General features: G+C 40.5%; 2 protein-coding genes across 6 annotated transcripts in view; one reads left to right on the forward strand and one right to left on the reverse strand.

Moving 5' to 3' along the window:
- Positions 1-3,999: 3,999 nt before the first annotated feature.
- HNRNPDL (heterogeneous nuclear ribonucleoprotein D like) lies at positions 4,000-11,400 on the reverse strand. 4 transcript variants are annotated; one of them, XR_009701123.1, is made up of 9 exons: positions 10,202-11,393; positions 9,249-9,417; positions 8,988-9,149; positions 8,352-8,483; positions 8,090-8,204; positions 7,396-7,566; positions 6,958-7,050; positions 6,481-6,585; positions 4,000-5,799 (listed from the first exon to the last, which is right to left on the reverse strand). XR_009701123.1 is itself a non-coding variant. In XM_061192421.1 (8 exons), exons 1-7 carry the CDS (start codon positions 10,642-10,644, stop codon positions 6,980-6,982), a joined length of 1,263 nt encoding a protein of 420 aa, XP_061048404.1. In that variant the 5' UTR covers positions 10,645-11,393; the 3' UTR covers positions 4,000-5,799; positions 6,958-6,979. The 4 variants fall into 4 exon arrangements, 2 of the variants coding, with proteins under 2 accessions (XP_061048404.1, XP_061048405.1); XR_009701124.1 differs by lacking the exon at positions 7,396-7,566 and having other exon boundaries at positions 10,202-11,400; XM_061192421.1 differs by lacking the exon at positions 6,481-6,585.
- Positions 11,401-11,517: 117 nt separating this feature from the next.
- ENOPH1 (enolase-phosphatase 1) overlaps positions 11,518-26,131 on the forward strand; it is a 35,634-nt gene continuing 21,020 nt past the window's right edge. Inside the window, exon 1 of one of the 2 annotated variants that reach the window (XM_061192424.1) lies at positions 11,518-11,867. In XM_061192424.1, coding sequence (XP_061048407.1) covers positions 11,784-11,867 — 84 coding nt within the window. In that variant the 5' untranslated portion in view covers positions 11,518-11,783. Of the gene's footprint in view, positions 11,868-20,633; positions 20,653-26,131 lie in introns of those variants that run through there. The other variant, XM_061192425.1, reaches the window with a different exon arrangement.

Genomic DNA, 26,131 nt, shown 5'->3' on the forward strand with positions numbered 1-26,131 from the left:
GCTTTATTGCGATGGTCTGGAACTTTACCTGCAATATTTTTAAAGTATGCCTGTATGCCTTTTCTTATTAGGTATATACATACACCTGAATACTCTTACACTATAGGTAGGACTGCACTAATGCATGGAAATGTAAATATGTAATGCAAATTTAAAAAACAGGGCATGATCTTAGCAGTGATTTATGGAGTAATTCTGAGAACCTTTGACATCTTCATGTAATGTTTTTCCTTTCTTATGCAATAAATGGAGTTAATAAACTGTGACCGTTGTTCTTAATCAAGTTATACTAAGAGTCTGCATACCTTTCCCAGGAGAATTGTCAAGAGAACAGTAGTTAATGCCTGTATATTTCCTGGTTTAGAGTGTCTGCTTGATTTTTTCTATTAAAGGCAGAGAGAGAAATTTGCTCCTTGGTCTTTAATGAAGTAAGAGAAGAATGATTTCATTTCACCAAGTGGCAAATATTTACCACCAGGAGAATTTTAAAAGATTCAGGTTAAAGAAAATACAAAACCAAAACCCTACCATGAATCTTGGCTTTGGGTTGGTGAAAAATCCCTGTACCTGCCGCCAACACCAAGACCCTCCTCTCCTGGGGTCTGGGATATGTGGGAAAGACAAACATATCAACAAACAAAAAACCAAACTCCACCATCAGCGAATTGGTAATGGAATGTTATGTCTGAATGTTATTATCTTGGATGGAGAATCAAGGGAAAATAAAAACCCTTTTGCTATGTCTATATCTTGGTGTTCTAAAGCATCATGTTAATAGCAATTAAAATAACTTTAATTAAAGGAAAAAGGGAAGAGAATTTCCTGGCGGTCCAGTAGTTAGGACTCCTCGCTTTCACTGCAGAGGGCCCTGGTTCAATCCCTGGTGGTCGGGGAATTAAGATCCCACAAGCTGGGTGAGAGGCGACGATAGGTCAAAGTGGAGTTGTTCTTAGTTATGACAGGCTCTAAGTCCTATTTTTACATGGATTGTAACTAACGAATAAATACATGAAAAAATAGACATATTTTAAATGAGATCAAAGGTGTAATTTGGGGGTCTCTTTATTTCTGATGAAGTCATTCAAATGCATAATTAAAAAATTATAATTATATCCATAAAAATATTTTAAAAATCACTTTTTTTCCAGATTATGAAAGTAACACACACTCAAAAATGCCTTTTGTTTTTCCTTATCTCCAAATGATGTGCTAGGTATAGTTCTAAACTCCTAGGAAGAAGTAATAAAAATTCTTGGACTTTTTTTCTGTATTTTAAGTCTGATAGAAATCACACATTTAAAAAAATCTGTACAAGCTAATGAAAATATTCTTAGATTTTAGCTGGCATCATTAAGTTGATGGTACAATGCTGATTATCACTGTAGACGTCCTGATTGACAGGTATATGCCTTTGATTAATAGAAATGTCACTACATAATGAGAGCAATATATGTAACGTGTACAGCCATTCAAAACATAGTTTATGGGGAGAAAATACTTAAAGGGTTTCCTGGTAATGAAAAATATTGGAAGTACCCTAAAATATTTTAGTCCCCACTGTCACACCCTCCTTTCACCCCTCTGCCTGTATGGTGGTCTAAAGAACTTTTATGTCCCATACATCTCATGGTTCAAGGGTAACCAAAGTAATCACTCAATTCCATAGGACAGGGAATTCCCTGGTGGTCCAGTGGCTGAGACTCCACGCTCCCAATGCAGGGGGCCCGGGTTCGATCCGGGGTCAGGGAACTAGATCTCACATGCCGCAACTAAAAGACCCTGCAAGCCACAATTAAAACAAAGAAACCTATATGCTGCAACGAAGATCCCGCATGCTGCAACTAAGACCCGGCACAGCCAAATAAATAAAATAAATACCATAGAAAGGCTATCTCATGGGAATGAGTAGTTGCTCCAGATTATCTAGGCTCCAGTTTCATCAGAGGAACAAGAATGAATCAATTGTTTTTTTTTAATACTTATTTGGTTGCACTGGGTCTTAGCTGCGGCAGGCGGGCTCCTTAGTTGCAGCAGGCATGTGGGATCTAGTTCCCTGACTAAGGATCAAACCCGGGCACCCTGCATTGGGAGCTCGCAGTCTTAACCACTGCACCACCAGCGAAGTCCCAAGAATGAATGAATTGTAATAAAATGCTACTTTCCTACAAAAGACTTCAGCACTCACAAATTAAAGACTGCTGACCAATCTTAATGCTTAGAGATTCCTCCCAGAAGTGGTAAACACTGAATCTAGTCCTCAGAGATGCTAGATAGACTCCAAAACGTAATGAGTTACTTTCAATTAGCTAACTTCCTCGACTTGAAATATCAGGGGATTAATTATGGTTTTCCAGAAGTCCTTTTATGGGGTTGGCCCTTCCTGTCTCATCAATAAAACACTGTCTCATCAATAAAACAATCACCCTATGTAAGTGTTCACCAGCCAGCACACAAATTTGAGAACATTTGAAGAAAACTCCCTTTGGGTAACCACATCAATGAAAGCAAATTCAATAAATTTTGGAAATTCCCTGACAGTCCAGTGGTTAGGACTTAGTGGTTTTTACTGCCGGGGGGGGGGGGCCGGGTTTGATTCTTGGTGGGGGAACTAAGACCCCGCAAACTGCATGGTGTGGCCTAAATGAATGAATTCTAGTCAATCTTTCACCATAAAAGCCAACTTCGAGTCTTTTAAACTAGATAGCTTTCAAAGTAGTTTATCATTTCCTTGAGACTACATTTATGTATAGACATGAATTTTTTTGTCTAAAGAAAACTCAGATTCTCAAAAGGACATAACCATTGGAACAGTATGAGAAAACCTGTCTGCAGTACAGTGCTTCTCACATATTTATAACACATGCTGGTCTTTGATAAACCAAAATCTTAAGCATTCTGTTATTTGAAATTTTTAGATTTTAACAAATCAGAGACTGTTGAATATCCCTTCCCCAACCACACTAAGATCATGATACACCTCCTCAAATGGGGGTACTCCTCTTGTATGAGTAGACCAAAGAATAAGGTCAGGAATTAAACTGCCACTTAAAGTAACAATCTTTAGGATGTTCAGCATTACCCTCTAATCCATAGAATACCACTGTATTCTTTCCTACAGTTTATAAACCACAGTGGTTAAGTCAAAGTTACAACTTTTTTCTATTCAACCAAAACTCACTGAAATCCCACATGTGACTATTTCAAGACAAAGAAAAATATAAAACCTCAACCAATCCTAAAGAACAGCCCACATTTTTCTGGCAATACACTTTTGAATGACTTTACATGAAAACAAAGTTGTATTGCTTTTGCTCAGAAAGTTGAGACCACAGTAGATAGCAATTCTATTAAGTTGGAAAGTTTGAGAGATTTTTACAGAATGACATTTCCTGACTTCGCTTAACACTAGGAGCAATTCAAATGGTAGAAACGCACATACACACAACACCTGTAACTAAAAATTGCAGTTTATATAAAATGACATTTAAAAATTCTATTGTAATTGCAGTGTCCTTGAATCACCTCTTTAATCAGTGAAACGTAGTATCCTGTGGTGGACATCCTATCAAATACTTGCAACCTATAGCAATTAATTTCTCAGGTTTCTTTGTATTGAAATTTATAAGATTAGCAAAAGGGTCCAGTTACTGTCACCATTATGAAAAAGATGCGTGGAAGAGAATGAAATAAATGCTCTGCTTATCCATGTTAGTATCCCAATGACATTTTAACTCTTAATCCCTAATCTTGTAAATGTAGCCATCAGACTACAGAATACTAACGTGTTAATCAACAAAACTGCTAATTAGGTTTCTTTCAGGGTAAGTAGCAACACATAGAACTTGCTCAAAACAACTCAGGAAGCATATTTAAGAATATACAGGTTAATTATGTTTGTCGTAAGTACTTCAGTTTTCTAAAAGATCTCAGACAATAATCTCTAGATGTAGTGTATTTCTTCAAAGTCATATATATCAAGACTTGACTGAAGAGTTTGGATTTTGTTTAAAAAGCCTTTATTCATTTTTGATCAGGGAAAGGACAATCTCAATGTCAACTTGTCACCTAATCATAAATTTGAACTTACAGGATTCACTGCCCTAAAGACACTGCACCTGACTTTGACAACATAACTTAAAATGAAAAGCTCCTTTCTGTTCCCTAAGGTTGCATGTTGAAAGAATCAAACAATCCCTTGCAATAGCCAACATTGGTACTTGGCCTAGGTGTAAGGTCAAATAGCAAAACAGGAGCAAAACGCCAAAAGCATCGTAACTTGATAGCCCAGCAAGTACAAACATCATCGGAACAAAGAAAGTTGCAGGCACCAAATAAAACAAGGCAGGTTCATTAGCATAAAAAAATTTACACTTGGTTGAAGGTGAGGTCAACTATTCCACATGTGAACATGTATGCCAATCCTAATGGCTAACATAGAACCACAGAAACAAAAACAAAAACCTTAAATTCAATAACTACACTGAATTCAAAACTTGAATTTACCCAGGACATCCTCCAAAATCTAGAGCTAAAGCTGTTTTTTTTTTTTTTAATGCACCAGAAGATCTGTTGTAATGACATGACTTGGTCACACTTAGATTTGCATTTACATAAGATTTAAGGGATACCTTTCCCCACTATTCCTTTTACGTTTGAACATGGATATGCTTAACTATTCAGCTCATGCACTAACTGCGCTAAAAATGATGAAACTTACTACCATGATTTTTTCTAAGAACTCACACCACGAAACAGTTAACACCCAATACAGCTTCCTAAAAATGCCCCAAAAGAAAACATTTTGTTCAGTTTGGTGCTTGCTGTGACATAATACCAACAGAATAGTATACAATTAATTTACTCATCCACTACGTCAAATATTTTAATCTAACTTTTGTTCAAACTTTAGTAACTTCATACCTATTTGCCAAAATCCTTGTGTTAAATGTAACTACATCTGATATTCTTAAACTGTGGCTCCTATAACACAGTTCAAGTGTTTTTTCCCCTGGGTATATTTAGACAGTTTAATCAAGAAAACAAAGTTATGGTATTATGATTAGCCAAAGCTCTTTTCTAGCAGACCACTGAATACAGCAAGTCATAACAAATGCCTTTCCAGAGACAAGAACAAAGCAAAATATTTTCTATTCATAAAAGGAGCTACCAGCATGCTTTGTGCCATTAAACAGTTACTTTTCAAAATATAACCAGAAGACTTACGGTCTACTAGAAAGCTTCCACTCATCACAACACTATAACTACGCCACAGAAACTTTCATGACAAAGTCTCCAGATATACAGAGAGAAAACAACATTACTTAAAGGTATGTGGAAGCCTCAGTTAACAGGGAAATGAAGCCTTAGAACATAGAATACATCTAACAAAAAGAGAACAGAGTAGACACTGTAGCTGGCTATTCGTAAAGGACCAGTTTCTCCCTATGGATCAACACTCCCTACAAAATAAACTGTGCCTTAATTATTGCTTATTTAAAATTACACTTTTACAGAGCTATTTAGTACCTGACGCAGAAAAACAATCACATAAGGAAGCATTTATTTGAGGTTTAACATGAAATCATACAAATAAAATTTGTATAAACACAAATCCACGTCGAGTCATAACACAGATAGCAAAAGACAAAGTAAGAACAAAAACTAATTGGCGGCTATATACAGTTGGACACAGTTGTGTCTTGTACACTATAAAGTCTTTTACAAAATAATCATCTTAGATCAACAGAAGACCAATCTTCAATGTCGTCCTGCAAGATGGGTTACTTTAGCAATCTCTTCCTAAAAACAAAAACAAAATGGCAATTAGATTTGTGAAACTCTGACAAGCTTTCAAAGGTCCACTTTCATGAATTGTTTTAAGTTCTCACTTTATTCTTTTCTTCAATAATTAAAGATCACATGCAAATTCATTGGCAAAACGCAGTTTGGGTAATTAATAAATTCACCCTGGAGTTCCCAAATGATATTAAAGTAAAATTTACTTAGAAAATCTGGGAATGCAGTCTTCCCATATTCACAGGTTGAACTGTGCTAGGTTCAAGGTCTACTAGAAACATCTCTAGTAAGCCACGTAAAATGCTATTACAAACATGAATTTCTAATAGGCTTGTATTGCAAGAAAACAAATTTCTGTGTGCATATGATCTTTAATTTATATCCCAGATTTTAAAGTTCTTGTTTTGGTTTGTAGATTTCACTATTAGCTATAAAAAGAAAAAGCAAGCATTAAATCTTAAAGAATGAACACTTAAAATGAGGCTCCACAATTGAAATACAACACTAAACAGAAGACCAAAATGATTAAGCTGTAAAAAGGCATTTATGTACTTTAACTCCTGTAAAAAACCATTTAAGTTAAGTTTAGACACTTAATCTTCAAAAAGATTAAAAAAGAAGCCAAAGTCTGAAGTTTTCCACTTTAATCTTTACGCTGGTACATGAAGTTGGAAGAGACCATACCACAGGACAGCGTTTTCTGGTGTATGCCTTGCGCTCTGCCCGCAACGTGCGACCCCCAGAGATAGACGTGGTCAGGGTGACACACGGCCTGCAATGAAGTTCCCGCTGGCGGGTACAAACAAGGTATAATGTCAGAGTTAGAAGACAACATTCCTGTTTTCCTTAAGTTGTACCCATTTCAGTACTTTACCTGTTAATAGTTCTAAAAAAGTTTAATTATTCCTCTAGACCACCTGGTACACAAAGCAAACAGAAAAACTCTTAAGTTTTTCTGTAATACTAAAGAAAGTGAGATAAAACTTTAAAGTTAAAGATCTATAGACACTTTAGGCAAAACAGGTTCATAAAGCAAGTAAAAAGTTAACAATTTAGTAAAAACAGGCTACATGATATTTTGTTTTCACTTATTTTTCATTTGTCTATTGATCTTTAAATTAAATTAGAATTTCCACTGGTGTCTTGAACTCTTATACACACCTGTTTTCTCCAACGTCCCCTTTTAGTATGGCTGGTAATTATTTTGGTGATTGCCACCCCCTCGAGATGCCTTGCCGTAAGTGCTCTGTTGGCCTATTTTGAAAAAACAAAAAAATTATGCTTAGCTTTTAATGAAATGGTTTCACTGTATATTTAAAAACTATTAAATATGCAAAATCCTCCATGGCAATTAAAATAACCAAATATTTAAAAACTCATTATAAACTAGTCACATATCACATTCTAGAATGTTTGTAATGACCGAAATCTCTATATCAGTATAAGCCCCTATGACTATTAAATGTCTCAAAAATGTAACTCCACAAACAGTTCAAGAAATAGAAAACACCCACACACACAGAGTCTCAGAATGGGACTGTACTTTAAACACTGAATTTTAGTACCATTGGTTTATGAAATTAAGTTAAATATTCTTACCACTGTAGTCTGTATATCCCTGTCCATATCCATAGTTCCCATAGTTATACCCAGTATAATCATAGCCGCCATAGCCACTATAGTTTTGATCACCACCATAGGCACTATTGTAATTTCCATATCCTTGATCATAATAGTTATTAAATCCTTGGTTCCAGTTTTGGCCCTGACCTGAAACAATGCACAATGATTGTTAGGAAACAACTTCTGACCCCCGATCCTAACATAAAATGATCGTTCCTGTCCCTCACTCTGCACATCTTAAAAAGGCAGAATGGATACCTATACTGCTATCTGACCAAGAAAGTATTATTACAGTTGGCATACAAAAGGGGGCAGAAAGTCCAATTGTGCCAGTATCAGGCTTCCTAAATTCAATGAAAAATCAGGACAAAGGAGAAGACAAAGTGTTTATCTTTAAAACAAGGACTCCTGCCCTAGAAAACCTATCACGCCAAAGTGTTCCATGTAATCTTAATTACGTTTAATGGTGTTTTTTCTCATCAGTAATGACACTGTCAGAGTGGCCATTTTTTGAAGAGGTGAAACCAATAAAAACAAAAGCCCACCCACTAAGCTGAGCAGTTTCCATGTTGTAACAGTTTAAATTTGGCTTTACTTTCCTATGGGCTTATTCATATTTAGCAGTTTATAGCTTACAGCATTGAGTCATTTTCCAGGAATTAAGTCTCACCTCGGCCACGACCCCTAGTACCACCTCGTCCACCAGCTACAGCACCTCTTCCTCCTTTTTGTTGTTGCTGTTGCTGCCTATATACCTCTTTGGGTTGTGCAACTTTGATTTCACACTAAAAACAAAATTTAAAAAGCAAACAGAATTGTTAGCAATATTCTAACGTCAAGCCATTTTTTCTCTTCTCAAAACAGGTTGAGAAATTTCACTTTAAGAAAAAAAAAAGCATACTGTTCATTTACTACAATCAAAATGGCTTTACCTTCCCAGAACCAATTTGATGATATCTACTTTCTAACAATTTCTTTACTGGCTCTTCGTCTGTATATGTAATAAAACAAAATCCTCTTCTTTCATTTGTTTTTGTATCCATGGGAAGTTCAATATTTTCAATCTGAAATCAAGATACACACTCAAGGTCACCCACTAATGGTAAAAAGCTACCAAGATGTTCTAGAATGCCACAAGTCTTTTTCAAGCTTCAACATGTCATTCTAATGAAATAACTTCTGTATAAACTACTGCTTTATTATCCACATCAAACTAAAGTGATCTATTTCATCTATGGAGCATTGAGAAGGGAGAGAAAAACCTTATTTAATACCATTTCTTACCCCACAGATGCCACTAGTTAATAAATCCAAACCCTAACCACACCAAAGCATCTATCTTTTTGCTGAATTAGTTTCCATTAGACACTAGTTTCCATTAAATTAGACACTAGTTTCCATTATAACACAGAAAGCACTGATTAAGGTACGGTGACTGGAAGGGACTTGCAATAATTTAACCCCACCCTCATCCAACATTGAGTTTGCTCTGTAAGAACTGGGCCAGGGATAAACATTATATAAACATATCAAATGAAAATACACGTAAACGTAAAAGCAGAGCGCACCTCTCCAAAGGCTCCAAAATACTCTTTAATTTGTTCTTCTGAAGTATCTGGGCTCAATCCACCCACAAAAACCTTTTTAGGGGGTTCCTTCCCTTTTAAAGCTTTGGCTCTTTTAGGGTCTATCAATTTGCCATCCAGCTTGTGTTCTTTCATTTCCAAAACCTAGAAGAGAGATTTATTTAATCTGACAACATACAAGCAACCCTCTGAACAATTTGCAAGAAACACACAAAAGCACCACAGTGCGAAACATGTTCCTACCTTATCAACACTAGCAGCATCTTTGAAAAGCACAAATCCAAATCCTCTTGATCTTCCAGTGACTGGATCTGTTTTAATTGTGCAGTCTACAACTTCCCCAAATCGAGACAAATATTCAGTCAGATCTTTCTTGCTTGTATCCCAGCTCAAGCCTCCAATAAACATTTTACTAGAAATAAAAGTTGTTTTTTTAAGGTTAGCAGCAACCACAACGATTACTTAAATTCTGAAATTACGTTTACGAAATAAGCACGGGGAAATACATCTTGATGTACAAATAATTTAACCCGTTTACAGACACACACGAACAAAAGACCACAAAAATCCCCAAGTTCCTCACTTATTCAAAACGGTGGACACCTTGCTCTCCTCACTGCACAATGCTAAATGTAAACGAGGCTAACAATACATGGTAAAGATTGTTCCCGACTAGAAAATCCAACTTTCTAAACTGATTCCACACAACGTAGGCTCACCGTCTTCCTCAGCTATCAAGCCAACGTTCCACCTAAAGAACTCATCATCACACGTACTGGGGATCTGGGTACCAGTCGCCTACAGGTTCCCAAACCAGGAATTCCCTAAATCCTCCCCCTGAAAACTGCGCGGAACCGTAACACAGACACAATGAAGAGGCGGCTGCAGCTGCAGCATGGGGCACAGCGAGGCCGGCCCCTCCCCCTCGGGCCCCACGCGCGCCTGCGCACTCGGGACTCAGACGCCACCGCCCTCCGCCTCCAACCCCTCTGCCCTTCCCCCACCTTCCGCGGGCCTCTCGAGTCACCGCCCCCCCCTCCGTCTCCTACTTTCCTCTTCCCTCCAACCTACTAGGGCCCAGCGGGCACGCGGGGAATCGACTTGGGGAAAGAACACGGGCACCGCGCGGCCCCCGAGGGACGAAGGGGCGCATGCGGAGCGCTGGGGGAGGGGGGAAGAAGAGAAGCGTGCGGTACCCGTCATCCTGCTGATTCTTGCTCGCGTTGATCTTGGATCCCTCTGCGAATTCCTCTATGTTGCTGTACTCGTTCATGTCTTCCATAGCGGCTGAGTTGTCGGCCGGGAGGCGCTGGCGCGCAATCCGTGTAGCGGAAGCAGCGGCGGCAGAACGTTGTATAGAGCTGGATTTAAAATGGCGGCGGAAGAGATCCGGGCGCCGCCTGCGCCCTCCCTTTATAGCCGCCCCGCCCGCCAATCGGGAGGGCTGCTGGGCGGTGACGTGGCGCTGGGCCCGGCGCGTCCCCTGCCGGGCGGAGCTGGGAGCGAGCGAAGGGAGGAGCGGGGCGAGCTGCCGCGGCGCCCTCGGCCGCCAATGGGAGAGGCTGCGGGAGGCTAAAGTAGCGGGAGCGGAGGGGAACAATGGCGGCGGCACATGGGAAAGCCGGGGCGGGACCTCCATCGCGGCCCTTCCGCTGAGGAGCGAGGTCGCGGGTGAGGGGACGCGGGCTTGGGAAAAGAGCGTCAGAAGAGAAAAACGAAGGGGCGAAAAGTCCTGGGCCAAAAATCCCGAGCAGCGTCACAGCCCCTCTTGCCTTGAGAGCCTTTGTCTCTGGCGTCCGGTCCAGCCCACTCCCAGCAAAGAGCCGTCAACCCCGCCTTTTTCCGCCCTCGGTCCCCCAGTGCGGAGCTGCTGCTATCGATTGGCACCGGGGCCGCGCTGCTCCGGAAAAAGGCGGACTGCGCCCAGCGCGGGTGGCTGAGGCAGCGAGCGCGCCCTGCCGTCCGGCGCGCGCACGCGTGTTTTGTCCTCGACCTGGCTGGACGCAGCCGAACAGGAAGCGGGCGCGCGGCGGCCCCTCCGGAAAACTGCGCGGCGCGGGTGCCTCTTCCGCTGCCGCTACAGGCGCGCGGGCAGAGGGGGCGCGGCGGGCCTCCCTAGCCGATCGGCCGGAACCGGGGCCAACGCAGTCAGGCTGACCGGGATCCAAACGGCCTCTTTCGCTGGCTGACGGGAGGAGGGGCGCGGGCCCGGTCGGATTACTGTAAAAATGCAAAAGCGGAGGCAGTGGGCGGGGAGGGGGCTAGGTGCCGTAGAGGGCAAGGGGCACTCACATCCCCGGCGCGCCACTCGCGGGGCTCCCGTCTGCACGTGCCCCGGGCCTCTCCCGCTAGCTCAACCAGTCTGCGGAGAGCGCGCGCCCGCGCACCGGGCTCCCGCGTTCGCTTCTTTGTTCCCGCCCACGCGAGGCCCATTTTGACGGATCGGGTTAGAGGCCCTCTAGCGGCCAATCGACGTCGGCGCCATTACCTCTCCCCGCCCCATCGGAACCTCGCGAGGACCTCCCCCTTTCCCTGCCCACGTGGTCTAGGCCTGGAGGCCCGGGCAGCTAGCGAGTTCAAGGTCTCTGTGCTGCGGGTTTCTCTTTTCGGGGGCGCCGACGTGTCCTCTCCGCCTCGTGCGTCAGGCTGCGCGCGGTTGTGCGCTCCGGGACTTTTTTCGGGGCTGTCGGAAGCCCAGCAGGTTGCTGGGCGCAGCCGGCACCGCCCTCCGCCCTCCCTACCAGTAGGCCAATTCTCGTAGTAGCAGCCGGTGGGGAAATGGTTGTGCTTTCGGTGCCCGCCGAAGTCACTGTGATCCTGTTAGATATCGAAGGTACCACAACCCCGATTGCTTTCGTGAAGGTGAGGGGCGGAAGGGAGCGGGGAAGTTACTTGTGCTTTAAAACAAAAATTTTAAACTATTGCAGACCTTGCACTAGAGACACGAGGCGTGGGAGAAACGGCTCAGGGATGGGAGGAGGTAGTCTGCGGCGGATTGCGGGGATGCTTTTCCTCACCATCTTCACCTTCCCGCGTCCCTGCCCTCGGTTATTTGCAGGTGGGAAGGGATGGAGGTGGTGGTGAAGAAGGGCCCAGGAGGGCAGGTCCGCCGCGGCAAGGTGAAGCGTTGTGGGCGCCGCCCGCCGGGCAGGTGTGCGCCCCGTCGCCCAGCTGGTGAGCTTCCGCCTTGTGCCGGGTTGGACGTGGCGAGGCGGCGGCCGCGATCTAGTGGTCCTTGAGGCGTCTAGTCGTAAAATGGGAAGGCTGAAGGGTGAAGATGACTTTTCAGGTACCCCTGGTGATAGGCGGTAATGGTTGCTCTTGGCCCTTTCCCACTCCTGCTGTTAGTGGCCGAAATGCACAGTGTATGTTACTGGACTAGGCTAGCAAACGTCTAGATTCCGTTCATTTTCTTCAAAAAACCATGGAAACTTAAAGTTCTTACCCAAAGCCTTCCTCCTAGGATGTCAGTGCTAACCAACACTTGTCTACACCTAGTTCACAAACTTAAAACTTTGCATTAGAGCAGGTTCCTTTTTTTATATATATTGTATTTGCCAGCATAAGTAAATATCAAATATTAATATAATTTTTTAAAGAATTTCTCGGGCCTGGTCTTCTCTTTATTTGACTTCCAGAGGTTTAAGATAAAAGTATTCTCTAGAAGTGCTTGCGTGCAGTAATAACCGAGAAAGGAGGGAAAGTACAAAGTAGGAAAAATAATAACTGCTTTCTTGTAGTTTTCAAAGAAAAAAAGAATTCCTCATCTTTGTGGTTTATAGTTTACAAGTCACTATCTCCATTCTGGCTTTCTCTTGCTTGCCACTGTTATCAGGAGACCAGGGATAATGACAGGACAGGTAGTTGTTATATGGCATATGTAGCGTTCTTGGAAAGTTGATTTAGGGAGTAAGATACCTCATGCAAATTAATTTTGTAACAAAACATTATGTGTCTCTTTCACCTTTTTTACCCACTATGTCTTCTGTAAGATGACATGAGCCACTTCTTGGAATCTTTGTTTATGAAAGACTTATCCTGAGATCTTTCTGAGAATAAAAATGCCTTGATGATCTAAATAGAGTTTTTTGTTTTTGTTTTGTTTCCTTGGTTTTGTTTTTCCTTTTGGCCGCGCTGCGCGGCTTGCGGAATCTTAGTTCCCCGACCAGGGATCGAACCCAGGCCCCTGCAGTGGAAGCGTGGAGCCCTAACCACTGGACCGCCAGGGAATTCCCAAATAGATTTTTTTTGGATTTGACACCAGACTGCCAAAAAATGATTCGGGGTCTTGTTTAAACGGTAGTTTCTTGTGCCTTGTTCTATAATCTGTTATTATTTTTATTAATATTAATCTATTACAATATAATCGTCTGTTTGTTATACACTAATTTATCAAAACCAGTGTTTCTGAAAGTATGTTCAGAAGAACATTAGGTTTGTGTGGCTGTTTATAGTAATTATGCAGAAAAGGTTTCCGTTATTAAATCCAGTTTGGGGAAATGTTCTATATGTATTCAACCAGGTTTCTTTATTGCACGCCTTCTCAGAGCCTTTATATCATGCACACACTTGCACACACACACGCATTGTGAGCCTTCAAGAGACTAGCATGTCACAAATTTACTTGAACCAGAAAAACTTTTAGCAGAGTATCTCTATCTTTTTGAACACCTTTTAAAGAGATGCTAAGTTATATCCTTCTTGGACCTCTGAGCATGGAGCTGGGAGTTGGGAGATGTTTGTTCTACTTGGGCTTTATTAGTCCATTAGGTGTGTGAACTTGTAGCCCTCCTTCCTGTGGAATGGTGTAAGGAAACATTGAGTAATGTATACCTGCAACTTGTATACTTGACTCATCCTCAAAAACTTGGTGAGGTGTGTGCACTGTTTGCATTTTACTGATAGGAAACTAAGGCTCTGAAAAATTGAACAATATGCCTGGGATTTGAAACCAAATTTTCTGACTCAACAACTCTTACTCTTTCCATTATTGCACTGGATCTCTGAAATGGGAACCACAGTGCTCGTTCCATTTTCTTTGCCTGGCCTTGGGGTGTTAAATGACACAGCTGGTATGAGAGCACTTTAATCAGTAAGAAGTACCATAAAAGTATATGGCAGCAAATTTCAATATACACCACCTCTAGGTGGTAGGTATAAGAGTGAGCCCTTGGAACAGAATAACTATAGTTGAGTCTCACTTTATCTGGGGGGTTGCTTCTACAGTCAGCGTACACTGTGAAAGTTGAGTATTTTCAAAAATTGCCCTTGAACTACCCTTAGGAAGTCAGTTCTCTTTGGAGATTGATTCCGTCTTTCAGTAAGTCATATGCAGCCATTTTTCCTTCAGGGTTGAAACGTATCCCTGCTTCTTCCTTTGAGTATCAGAGGAAGTTGGTTTGGGATTAGGTGATGTAGATGAAAAATATATTGTGTCAAACTTTAGCCTCACAATGACCCATTCGTGCTGTAAGAGACCCTGAGGAACTGAGGCTGTCCAAGGGCACAGAACACCTTCATTGAGTAGAATGGCAGACAGATTGCCAGCACTGGTTATGTTTTTTTTTTCCCTTTCTCTCTCTCTCTCTCTCTCTCTCTCTCTCTCTTTTTTGCTGAGCACTTAGAGTTGAATGTGTATATGATGCAACTTAACTATATAAGATGACACTGACAGTCCTGGATATCTTATGGGATTCCATAGAATCCTCCCAGTTTGGGTGCTCTGAGGACAGGCTGTTGCTCTAACAGGGCATGCCTTCAGCCTTTGGGCTCCTGGCAACAATAAACAATGTTTTTACTTCCTGCTATTATGTCTTATTTTCTTTGGTCAAATTTCTAGAGAGGGAAGGGTTCCTAGCTTGGATCATCTAGTCAATGTCACAACCAGCTAATTAATTTCTCATATGAATCAACTGATGCCTGGAGGGATGTCTTTGTGAGGATCATCACAATGTGTTGGGGACAGAGCAGCAGTAGATGGTTCCCAGTGCATGTGAGTCCTCAAAGCCACCAGCCCACTGCAGGATGTGTGCCTCTGGAGTTTCTTTTCTTTTCAAGCGCTAACTTTGATTCTCTACAGTGGTGATCTCCCAACATTTTTTGGTCATGTACATCATCAGCAGAATTGGAGCAGGCACTACCAATAGAATTTATTGTGTACACATATTACTGTACTATTATTAAGTTGTAAAGTAAATTGGAATTTAAAGATGAGATTTAAATGATAAGTGTAAATGAATGTTATTGCATTCACTTCCCTTCTCCCCTTGAATCATCTTGCATGCACCTCACAGAGCCATTGCTTCATCTTTGTCCGTGTGATGTGATATTCATTTTCTGACTTTGTGCATTGTATTATAACAGTGTTTTTAGTCTGTAAGCTATGAAATGACACCATTACCAGTCCTTATGGTTATCCTGTCAAGAACCTTCAACTATTGTTTTTGAGTTGGAGAAAATGGTGTCTTGTTTCTGAAAATGCTCTATAATTTGGTGCCTTTCCTGCCATTACATGTCAAGTTAGTACATGTAACAACAGTTGCGGCAGTTATGTTCTGTGAAGTTACCGTGAACGCCATCTCAGCAAACACTGAATCATTGCCCCTAGGGAAAATGCAGGGTTTGGTTCCTGTGAGCCTCTGGTCACAGCATATTTGTCAACTGATCAGTACATAACCTTGTTTTCTGTGTGTTTCTGTTTGCCTTATTTAATATATATCGTTGATCCATTAACATTGAACTCACTGCCAGCAGCGCTGTAGCTTATGCTTTAGCGAAGCTTATGTAACACATGTGTTTTCTCTGTAAGGCAGCTTTCTTGCCTTTAGGAACACTAGACAGCACTTTGCTTGGGGACCATTTTAAACTGCACACTCACCAACAAAAAGCACACAATGCGAAAAATGTGGCGCTAAGTAGACCTTGAAAAGGATACTTGTTTAAAATATGAGAGGTTAAATAAGAAGGCAAAGCATCACATACTGGGAACGTGTGCATCTGGTTTTTCACAGTCTTAGCTGTTCTGCTCATGTATGTACCTGTCCTCAAAAAATTGGGAAAGTGCAGTGAGTAATGATTTTGGGGTTACAAATAAATTTTAGTGAGTAGGAGAATTTGCAAATACAGAATTTTTAAATAATGAGGATTGGCTTCGTAGAGTAGTGTTTATAAGGATGGGCTTGGAGACTGTGCAAGTCTTGATTAGCATTCTGGCTCTTCCCTAAATAATTTATGGCAAGTTAGTTAATGTCTCTGAGTCTAGGTACATATTCCCTCAGCTGTACTTTGGGGATATCAACCTCATAAGGCTACTGTGAACATTTAATGAATGTTTAGCCCTTGAAAAAACTTTATAAAAATAAATATATTTCCATCAATATTTCATCCACCATCTCAACAAATCTTGTCAGGGAGTAGTGGGCAGGGGTGAGGGCATGTTTTTCACTTATGCCTTAGGAAAACTTTTTGTGCTTGGAAATAAAATCTTTGTAATAATTAAGAACCTCTCATTAACTGAAAGTATGAATCTGATTAGAATATTTGTCCCTAAAATATAGTAAGTGGGTCATGGTGAGTACCCTTGCCAATGGCTCTTTATATCTATGCTTCTCAGACTTGAATGTGTGTTTACAAATCATCTAGAGATCTGTCTAAAATGTAGTTTCTGATTCAGAAGATCTGGAATGGAACTTTATTTTTTCATTTTTAATGACATTTATTGTTTTCTTTCTAATTTTACAAGCAATATATGTTCATTGCAGACAATTAGAAATACGTAAACGCATAAAGTAAAAATTAACAATCACCCATAATCTCCACCCCCCAGAGATAACCATTGTTTGCATTTTGATGCATTTCCTCCCAGTGTCTACATATTTTTTTTAATGAAAGTATAATTGACCTACAATATTATGTTAGTTCCAGGTGCACAACATAGTGATTAGATATTTCTATACATTACAAAATGATCACCGTGGTATGTCTAGTTACCATCTGTCACCATACAAAGATATTACAATATAATTGACTATATTCCTCATGCTATACATTTCATCCTCATTTATTTTGTAACTGGAAGTTTGTACCTCTTAATCTCCCTCACCTATTTCACTAATCCCCCAACCCCCTCCCCTCTGGCAACCACCTATTTCTTCTCTGAATCTATGACTCTGTTCTGTTTTGTTATGTTTGTTCATTTGTTTTTTTAGATATGTGAAATCAGATGGTATTTGTCTTTCTCTGCCTGACTTACTTCATTTAGCATAATACCCTCTAGGTCCATCCATTTCACAAATGGCAAGATTTCATTCTTTTTTATGGCTGAATAATGTGGACTGGAACTTGATGCTGAATTTCGAACAGGTTCCCAGGTGATACTGTGGTCCATGGACTGAACTCTAGTTAGGCTTTTTTTTTTTTTTTTTAATAAATCTATTTTATTTATTTATGTTTTGGCTGTGTTGGGTCTTCGTTGCTGCACACGGGCTTTCTCTAGTTGTGGCGAGCGGGGGCTACTCTTTGTTGCGGTGGACGGGCTTCTCATTGTGGTGGCTTCTCTTGTTGCAGAGCATGGGCTCTAGGCGCATGGGCTTCAGTAGTTGTGGCACATGGGCTCAGTAGTTGTGGCTCTCGGGCTCTGGAGTGCAGGCTCAGTAGTTGTGGCGCACGGGCTTAGTTGCTCCGCGGCATGTGGGATCTTCCCAGACCAGGGATCGAACCCGTGTCCCCTGCATTGACAGGGGGATTCTTAACCACTGTGCCACCAGGGAAGTCTCTGTAGTTAGGCTTTATACAAATTTGTAAGTTCTACCTGTGCCGAGGTCTGTTAGCGCTCCTCTTTTCCAATGGCTCAGAGGAGGTGATAGAGCAGACCAAGGGTGTAGGTGAATTAGGGGAGGTCTGTCATCATTAACAGAACCAAAACCTCTCAAAAGTCAAGTAAATTGACAAAGGAGAGCAAGATGATGAAATAAGCTGGTAGACAACAAAGCATTAAGCAAGTGGCCACTTCCCCAGCTTTTGCAAATTGTCTTCCAGAAACTGAACTGTAAAAACAACTTTCTTAATAATAGAAATAGAAAGGAGTTATGTGTTCTTATAGGGAAGCAGGATAATAGGCCTGAAAATTCCTGACAGATCTCCAAAATTCCTCTGCGGCTCCCTCTTCTCCCACACTACCACCATCTTATGTCGTTTTCTAGATAATTTGTTAGTAGAAACATTTCACTGAATGTCTGTACAATGGGGACCTGAAGAATAAGGCTTTAAGTGTCCTGGCAGATGGGCAGGTGAGTAGTGCCTTGCTTTAACCTGCTGTATTAGTTCCTGTGGCTGCTGTAACTAATTGCCATAAGTTTAGTGGTTAAAACAGTACAGATTTATCATCTTACAGTTCTGGAGGGTCACAACTCTGAAATAGGTCTCAGTGAGTTAAAAGGAAGGTGTTGGCACGGTGTGTCCCTTCTGGAGACTAGGGGAAAACTCTTCCTTGCTTTTCCAGCTTCTAGAGGCTACCCACATTCCCTGGCTCTTGGCCCCTTCCTCTGTCTTTAAAGCCAGCAGTGTAGCATCTTCAGATTGATCCTTCACTCTCTGACTTTGACACTCCTACTTCCCTCTTTCACTTGCAAGGACTTTGATTATATCAGGCCCAACCAGATAATCCAGGGTAATCTCCCCATCTTGAGATCCTTAATTTAAATCATGTCTGCAAAGCCCCTTTTGCCGAGTAAAGTAACATAGTCATAGGTTTTGGGGATTAGGAACATGTACATTTGAGGGTGGGCGGCAGTTTCCTCTCTACCACACTTGGCTAGCACCAACATTTCTGACTAATAGATCCCTTTACAGGTTCTTGGCTACATCAGAGTTCGGCTTTATAGTAGCTCCAATTTTGTTTTGAAATTTATTATTTATGGTACTGGATAGGATCTATAAATTTTTTAAAAAATTGACAGTTTTTTTTTTTTTTTTTAAGACTGTGTTTCTCTTAAGGATTGTGGTGGTGTGGAGGGTGGTAAAGACAGTGTTTAGGGACTGGAGTTTTACCTTAAAGAACAACATACTTGGCAAGGTTCAAACAAGACTAAGGGAAAAGAAGAGATCTCAAACTGAACGTTCTATGTTAAAAAATATGAATTAAGCAGACAAATCCTTGATCCTATAAATAATATTTATTTGAAGTAGCAGATACTCATTTAATTGAAAATCAAAATGATAAAGATATTCATTCAATTAACAGCAGAATCATGTTAGTATGCTTTTCTGACGTTTGTTTAATGAATTTCTTTGGACTCTCTTGATATTTTATGTTAAAGCACTTTTAGAAATAGCTAATACATTCTTGATTGTTTAACAATACTTGTACTCTTTTATGTTCTCTTATATTCTAACGATATATTTTGGAAGATAATAATCAGGAAATGTTGAAATTGAATTTTTTTCTCATGAAAATGGTTATGTTAATTTTATGGTCTTTCTAAGAAGAGAGCTTGTGTTGTCTGATAGTATCTCCCAACTTTAGTTAAATATCCATTTGGTAAGTTTTATCATTCTGCTCTCAGTATGAAATGGCTAGAAGACTACCCACAAGGGACAGCAACCAGGTGCTTGCTTCCACCTGTGCTGTTTATTATTGATGCTAGTAACTGTAATTGTGTCATTTTCCCTGACTTCATTCAGTCTAGGGATTTAGGCTTTTTCATCTTCAAGAATGGGGTAGTAGGATCTGTCATGCTTATAAGGTAGTGATGAAGATTGAGATAGAGTGCAAAAACCATTGAAAAATGTAAAGCCCTGTAGAAACACTGATTATCATGCAGGAAATATCAGACTGTTTGGTGGAGACAGAAAGCGCTTATGAAGGGTCAGTGTGGAAAAGTGGGAAGTAACATTTACTGAAACCCACTGTGATTACCTCCGCCTCTGCTCCTTATGGCCCTGGCCAGAAATAAGTTAAGAACGAGACGCAGAACTTGGCTAACCTCAGAGAACTTGAGGAGGCACTGGAATGGCAGGACTGCCTTGATAAGTAGCTGTTGATGGGTTGATTAACATTCCCCAAACCTTCCCAGTTGCTCAGGATTCCTAAAGGGAGATATACCCATGGTGGTATGTGAGAGGAATTTTGTTGATTCAACTTGAGACAAGGGGAGGAGCCTTTGGAGAATCACTGTATTGGGTCTGAGTATATCATGAGGTGGATTAGAAAACACCTCCGGCCTTAATTTCTGGTCCCTTATTCGTCTACCGCCTTCCGTATCATGGCACTTGCATAATCTTTCCAGCCTAATCAATCTTCCCTTCCTTTCCCTCACATTTATTTGAACACCTATCATGTTCCAGGCTCTGCTAGGCAACCAAAATCCTTAAAGATGCTGCTGCCACCCTTAAGGAACCTTGTAAGGAAGACAGGTACATTAACAGGTTGTCTTTGCACCATCAGAATCCTTTGTGGTTTCCTGTTCGCTCAAAGATAGTTTCAACTCCTCAACTTCAGTGAATTGGGTTTTCCAACTTTCTATTCCTCTGTTTCTTTACATTTTTTTTTTTTTTATAGCTGAACATGCCCATTTGGGTCATGCCACACTTTCATGCCACCACCATTCCTCCAGCTTGGGATGTCATACTTTTTCCTCTCCAAGTGCAGGTTGGTTCCATGTACTTATTAATTTAAAACATATTTATCGCATTAGGTTATGGGAATACACAGGTAAGACCTGCTTCTGCTTTCAAAGGACTTCTGTTTAAGCAGGAATTTCAAAATCCTCTCTCTCCCTCCTTTGCAGGGCCATGTATTTGCCACTGTAGCAGATGCTGCCTTGTGGTGGTGTCTGTGTGTGCTGTCTTCCAGCAATGCTGAGAGCTCCTTCAGGGCAGAAAGCAGAGCCTGGCATAGTACTTGCACATAAGGCATTCAGCAAATGCTTGTTGATGGTGATATGATGCATTCCAGAATGGGCCTGGGAGGGGTTGGTATTGCTTCTCCCACTTCTGCTATCCTTGCTATTTAAGATTTCCTCAAGGTGATACTTTATCTTATTTGTACAATATGCAATTTAACTGATGTATTTCTAGAGTCTCATTAGAATATTCATTGACCCAAGATTTCTAAAACCTCTGAGTTTTAGAGAAAGAAATCAGTTAACAATGGAAATTAAAAACCATAAAAAAATTTTGATTAACAATTAAATTTAAGTATTTAAAGAGCTAAATACACTATTCTGTGGAAACTTGTATCTGTTAATGTGAGGATAGGGGAAAGTGTTTTTTCCCCAAAATTTTTCCTCAAAAATTAATTCACACTTGTTATGAATTGCAAACATTACAGAAGAGTATAGTGTAGAGAATGAATGCCCTTTCTGCTCCTACCACCCAGCAATAGTCATTAGGAGTTTGGTGAACATTCCTCCTGATTTTTTTCCCTATGCATACAGTAAAGTCACTTAGATCCTTGAAAGAAATGTAGTCACATTGACCCCCAAAAAGGTACCAATTCTAATAAATAACCCCTGTTTTGAAAATACATAGATAGGCCTTTATCTCGCTCAGATAAACTTTTAAAGGATATCCTGTGTTTAGCTCTGAAAAGTCGTACCTTGTCTGATGGTTCTTAAAATTCTCCATCCTTACAGCTCACCCCATGTCACCCCTTCACTAAAAAAAAAAAAAAAAAGGTATTCTTTTTACAGTAAAAGCTTATTTTTGTATAAAACTTTAGATTTTCACATTTATTAACTCACTTAATTTTCAAAATTGGATTTGGTGGAGGTAGCGGTCATAAGAGGGGTGGAAGCCAACCCACCCTGATCCTCTTGCATCTGGTTCTCCATCACCTTTCTGCATTGTGTGGAAAGTTGGTAGCTCTGTCCTCAGAGGCCCTACTGGAAACTCATTGGACCCTTCCCAGGGGACTCCATTTCAGAAGCATGGATTTCTTTTCAAACACAGAATTCTTTAATACAGAAAAGGGTTCTTTGTCTTCTGGGTATGTACGTGAGCGGTTCATTTCTTAACTTGATTTTCTTTTCAGTGATTCATTATGTGACCTTCTAACAAGTTCCTTTTCTTAAGTCTAAAAAGTGGAGCTGATACTCTTTACTGAGTAGAGAGAGACTAGCACATGTGGTGTGGAAACTAGTGGTAATCCTGGCAGTGGGACCTGGGTGGGACTTCAGAGAAGAGCTCGTGGTTAGATTGGCGTTTGGCAGCTAACCTGGCGTGCTCCGAGAGGCTGGCTGACTCCTGCCCTGGGCCTTGTGTGGGTCCAGTAAGCTAATTCGATCCCTTCTCCTGGGATGATCGGGTTCTGGGGATCTGACTCTTCAAACTAAAAAAAAAGACCTGTTTGATAAACTATAACCACAGTTTCTTAATTTATACTTAACCTTTATGTGCCTTTGTGAAATGGAGCAAATAAGGGCACTTGTTTCATAGAGCTATTATGAGGATTGAAATGACATAATTCAGGCCATTCATTAATCAATTCATTGAGTAAATTTGGAGTGCCTTGGGAACAGTGGCAGGTGGTGAGAAGTGATAAGATTCTGGATGTATTTTGTAGGTAGGGCTGACTCATTTGCTTATGAATTGGTTGGATGTGGCATGTGAGAGAAAAAGGAGTCAAACACGACTCTAAGGCTTTTGGCCTGAGCATCTTGGCAGGATGGAGCTGCCACTTACTGAGATGGGGGAGATGTGGGAGGAGTAGGATTAAGGGCTAGAAGCAAGAGTTTGGTTTCAGACATCCAAGTGGAGATCTGGGGTAGGCAGCTGGAAAAAATCAGTCTGGAGTTCAGGGAAGAGGTCCAGGCTAAAGCTATGGATTTGGGGGTCATCAGCAACAGATGGTATTTAAAATCATGGATTAGATGAGATCACTAAGGATTGACTGTAGAATGAGAAGTGCCTGGAATAGTGAGGGCTTAGTCAGTGTTGGCAGTTATTTCCACTATTACTACGATTACTCATATTATTCCTACTTATTAGAACTGTTACAGAACTGCCAGGTGAACCAAAATCTCTCATTCTTTTTAGTACAGATCTCTTTGCGAAAAGTGGTATTAGAAGTTTCTATAGAGAATATAATATCAGGATCCAGGGATTTGGGTGATCCTAATGAGTTGTGCTCCCCGAAGTCATTCACCCACAGAGCTGGGTAGGCTCAGGCATTAGAATTCAATAGACCTGGGTTTGAGTCTTGGCTTTACTTTGTACCAGCAGTGAAACCTTTTTTTTTTTTTTTTGACAATAAAATGATTTTATTTTATCAAGCAATATTCTGTTAAAATAAAACAGCATTCAAGGAATTTAATGTAACCCAGTAACATACTTCATATTAGCATTCATCCTCAATATTAAAACATGTGGCATTATTATACAGTCTTCAAATATACATCATAGTCACTTAATCTGTCATGTCTTATTAGAATCTGCTTTCAAAAACGGTGTTGTTCCTAATAGGAAATATAATATTGATTATACGATGATAAAATAAGCCAGCTGTAGTGGGCTGAATGATAGCCCCCCAAAAGATATCCATTTCCTAATCCCTGGAACCTATGAATGTTAACTTACTGGAAAAAAGGAGTATTGACAGGGATGGAGAAATCACCCTTGATTATCTGGTGAGCCCTAAGTTCAATGCCAAGTGTCCTATAAGAGACACAGGGAAGATAGATGCACAGAGAAGGAGGAGGCAGTGTGAGCACAAAGTCAGAGATCGGAGCGATGCAGCTACAAGACCAGAAAACGGAAGCGGCGAGGAACGGAACCTCTCCTAGAGTCTTTGAAGGGAATCAGGCCCTGTCAACATTATGATTTCAGATTTTTGGCCCCCAGAACTGCAAGAGAATAAACATCTGTTGTTTTCAGCCTCACAGTTTGAAGTCATTTGTTACAGCAGCCATAAGAAACTAATACAACACTATTTAAGAGGTGCTTTTTTCAAGTTTAATTATTTTTAAACAATATGAATGATAAATAAGAACTTTAAAGAGATCTCCTTTTTTTTTTTCATGGGCAAACCACATACATTTATTTCATTGGATTTTAGATTTTTGATTTTTCAGCTCAGCCTCTTTACTTCTATTAAATAGCATCATGATTAAAAAAGATCATCATGATTAAAAAAGTACAATAGACTAAGATGCAATCTGGAAGACGAACATATAAAAAGGAAAATAGGGATCACCATATCTTAACCATTCGGTAATTGCTCAGCACTTTAGTGTATTTTGTCACAGTATATGTATTCTACATATATATTTTCTGAAGTTGACACTATTCAGTATAGAGTGAAACCTTTTTGAACCTCAGCTTCTTCATCTATTCAAAGGGGTCACCTTGCACAGATGATAGGTAGATTCAAGGAAGTAAATGTCAGTTCCTTCCCTGTCTTCTCTGCTCATAGGGACTAGGACTCCATCCTAGAGCCAGTCAGCGTTCCCTCTCTGCAACTCATGAGATACTGATATTCTTTCTGTCTCTGTGCTTCTTTTTAAAACCTTATCCCAACTACTAGCCCCTTGTAATGATAACCTTCTTTTGTGAGATGTGATTCATTGCAATTAATTAGATTATAGTTTATCTTTCTTTAATTACAGTTTAATCTTCTTAATGGGATTTAGAAGACACTTGTCTTATGAGCAACACATTTTATTAATTCTTTTTGAATGCAGATGATGAAAACTAATGTTCATTCCTAAAGGCTTCAGCTTTCAAAGGGGAACGGTTATGTCTCTGCTTACCCCCTGAAAATAGGGACAGCAAAGTTATAATTTCTGAGCCCCTGTGGCCCTTTGTAGCAGCCAGAGCACCGAAACTTCTTTTGGTAGTTCCTAGTATGGTCTTCAGGAAGGATATTTAAGGAGTAATTCTAATACCACAACTGCTGAAGCACTCTGATGGATGGCATGAGCCACTCCAAGAAGTAGTAAATTTTCCATTGTTAGAAGTGTTCAAGCAGGTACAGATTTCCAGTTATAAAACAAATAAGTCATGGAGATGTAATATACGACACAGTGACTAGAGTTAATGATACTGTATTGTATATCTGAAGGTTGCAAAGAGAGTCGATCTTAAAAGTTCTCATCACAAGAGAAAAACTTTGTTTTAACTGTGTTGTGATTGATGTCAACTAGACTTATTGTGATCATTTCACAATATATACAAATACTGAACCAATATGTTGTACACCTGAGACAAATATAGTGTTATATGTCAGTTATATCTCAATTTAAAAAAAGACTATACTAATTAAACTTAAAAGCTTCTGCACAGCAAAGGAAACCATAAACAAAATGAAAAAACAACCCACAGAATGGGAGAAAATATTTGCAAATGAAGCTACCAACAAGGGATTAATCTCCAAAATATACAAACAGCTCATGCAGCTCTATGTCAAAAAACAAAAAACAACCCAATCAAAAAATGGGCAGAAGATCTAAATAGACATTTCTCCAAAGAAGACATATATGTGGCCGAAAAAAGCACATGAAAAGATGCTCAACATCACTAATTATCAGAGAAATGCAAATCAGAGCTACAATGAGGTATCACCTCACACTAGTCAGAATGGCCATCATCAAAAAGTCTACAGGGCATTCCCTGGCAGTCCAGTGGTTAGGACCCTGCGCTTCCACTGCAGGGGGGAGGGGTTCGATCCCTGGTCGGGGAACTAAGATCCCACGTGCTGTGTGGCACAGCCAAAAAAAAGAAGAAAAAAAGAAGTCTACAAACAATAAATGTTAGAGAGGGTGTGGAGAAAAGGGAACCCTCCTACACTGTTGGTGGGAATGTAAATTGGTACGACCATTATGGAGAACAGTGTGGAGGTTCCTTAAAAAACTAAAAATAGAACTACCATATGATCCAGTAATCCCACTCCTGGGCATATATCCAGAGGAAACTATATTTTGAAAAGATACATGCACCCCAATGTTCATAGCAGCACTATTTACAATAGCCAAGACATGGAAGCAACCTAAATGTCCATCAACAGGTGAATGGATAAAGAAGATGTGGTACTATGGAGAACAGTATGGAGGTTCCTTAAAAAACTAAAAATAGAACTACCATACGACCCAGCAATCCCACTACTGGGCATATACCCTGAAAAAACCATAATT

Source organism: Eubalaena glacialis, chromosome 5 (genome assembly GCF_028564815.1).
Source record: "Eubalaena glacialis isolate mEubGla1 chromosome 5, mEubGla1.1.hap2.+ XY, whole genome shotgun sequence".
Taxonomy (NCBI): domain Eukaryota; kingdom Metazoa; phylum Chordata; class Mammalia; order Artiodactyla; family Balaenidae; genus Eubalaena; species Eubalaena glacialis.